The sequence below is a fragment of the Gavialis gangeticus genome, unplaced genomic scaffold, assembly GCF_001723915.1.
Source record: "Gavialis gangeticus isolate Ggan-Ray unplaced genomic scaffold, GavGan_comp1, whole genome shotgun sequence".
Lineage (NCBI taxonomy): Eukaryota > Metazoa > Chordata > Crocodylia > Gavialidae > Gavialis > Gavialis gangeticus.
Genome location: NW_017729016.1, coordinates 5,999,178 through 6,000,877, shown reverse-complemented (window position 1 = coordinate 6,000,877; position 1,700 = coordinate 5,999,178). Strand labels below are relative to the sequence as shown.

General features: G+C 57.4%; 1 protein-coding gene across 2 annotated transcripts in view; it reads right to left on the bottom strand.

Moving 5' to 3' along the window:
• Nucleotides 1–431: 431 nt before the first annotated feature.
• Nucleotides 432–1,700, bottom strand: part of SLC5A11 (solute carrier family 5 member 11) — a 23,871-nt gene continuing 22,602 nt past the window's right edge. For both annotated transcript variants that reach the window (XM_019512762.1, XM_019512761.1), the window contains exon 18: nt 432–754. In XM_019512762.1, the coding sequence (XP_019368307.1) occupies nt 534–754 (221 nt within the window). In that variant the 3' untranslated portion in view covers nt 432–533. The remainder of the gene's footprint in view (nt 755–1,700) is intronic.

The following is a 1,700-nucleotide window of genomic DNA, read 5'->3' as shown; positions in this document are numbered from 1 at the left end:
TCTGGCACCTCCTCTCGATGGTCGCACCCCCAGGCGGGGAGGGGCTCGGCCGGCGGCCAGGGCGAGAAAGGCAGATCTAGCGTCTGGGGCCAAAGTTAGGAGGCAGAGCGGCAGCAGCATGCATCGCCCCAGGGCTGCCGGCAGTGAACGTGGCCGCCGCTCCCCCCACGGTCAGTTCCCCAGACCGCATAGGCCAGGCGACTCTGCTCGGAGAGGTGGATGTGGCCCAGGGGCCATGCTCAGAGCACCGTTTCCCAGTGGTCAGAGGATGCATCACTCCATGGAACGGCTCCCAACCAGCCCATCCGCCGTGGATATGGCTAGGCTCCCCGTGCTTGGGCGGCCTGGACCTAGAGGTGGGCCCAAGCCCTTTGTCCGGCGCGGCAGCAAGGCTCTGGGTGTTCCCCTGCGGCACGTGAGGAAGGATCACAGACTGCAGCACCTCTTAGTTAATAATTATTACTATTTACACCCATCTAAACAGGAAGGCCTGGGATTAGGTGACGGTGTCCCTGGTGTCCTGTGGCAAAGCGCTAGGCATAGTAGCCCCAGAGAAAGATCCCGGCGCACATGCAGAGGATCAGGTTCACATTCAGGACGTGTTTCACCAACGGGTCCTCATGCAGGGCAGCCACAACCGGCTCGGGCTTGGTGGGAGCTGCGTCCTCGGGGGAACGCTCGTGTTGGCTCTCCATCCCACAGAGCCACAGGAAGATCCTCGTTGCCTTGGAGCGCCTTTTGGTGCAGGCAGCGCCTAGAGCAATAGTAAACAGTGAGGTGCGAAGTCCGTGTGGGGGACAAGCCTTGAACACCAGCACTCCTAAACACGTCACTTTAACACGGCCACATACACAACCCAGGCTGCAGCTCCTCACATGAGGAACGTGTGAGCCACTGAGATCTAGGGGTCTCCTCTAGTGGGTTCTGCTTATCCCTGCAGTCTCATTCCTGCCCTGCAGGTCTAAGTTCAAAACCTGTAGCCCCAGTGTTTCACAGGACACTACCCATTACCTGTATCAGCTGGTGCCCATCAGTTCCCATTGCACTGCATATGCTTTCACCTCTCTTGGACTAGCGCTCTGCCTATTCCAAGCCCCAGGCTTGTGGCTGCAGGTTCCCCAAACCCCATTGCGGGAGAGCATGTGCAGCTGGATGAGGAGCCGGGAATGCTGGGACCCAGCACACACGGAGGGAGCTGGAATGCCAGTTGCAGCAAGCCCACCCCCTCAGTCCTCTCTAATTCCTTGCACTTCTTCCTGCTGCTTTTGTTGCTTGTGAAGGAACCTGCAGCCACAAAGGCTGGAAAGCTACTGAAACGAGCCCAGGCTTTCCAGACCTGTGACAGTCATCATCTCTAAAGTGCGAGAAATGCAGGCTCGGGTGACATGTCTGCACCCAACACAGGCAAGGAAAACATGCCAACAAAAACGGCAAGCTCTTCTTCACTGCCCCCTGAGAGTGCAGCTCGGACTTCTCTGCTTTCCCTGATGCAAGAGCTGGTCTAAAGATACCAGTAGGATCAGAAGTGGGCATTCAGGGAAATGCTTGCAGTTTTGCTCCCAGTTTTCAGCTCTCCCATCCCATGGGCACTTCAACCCCTAACACAGCAGTGCACACCATTTTCAGTGCCCTGTCCCTGTCCAGCTCCCTGTTTGATAGCAAGCATGTGCCACGCTATCAAGAGGTGTAGGTGAAACATA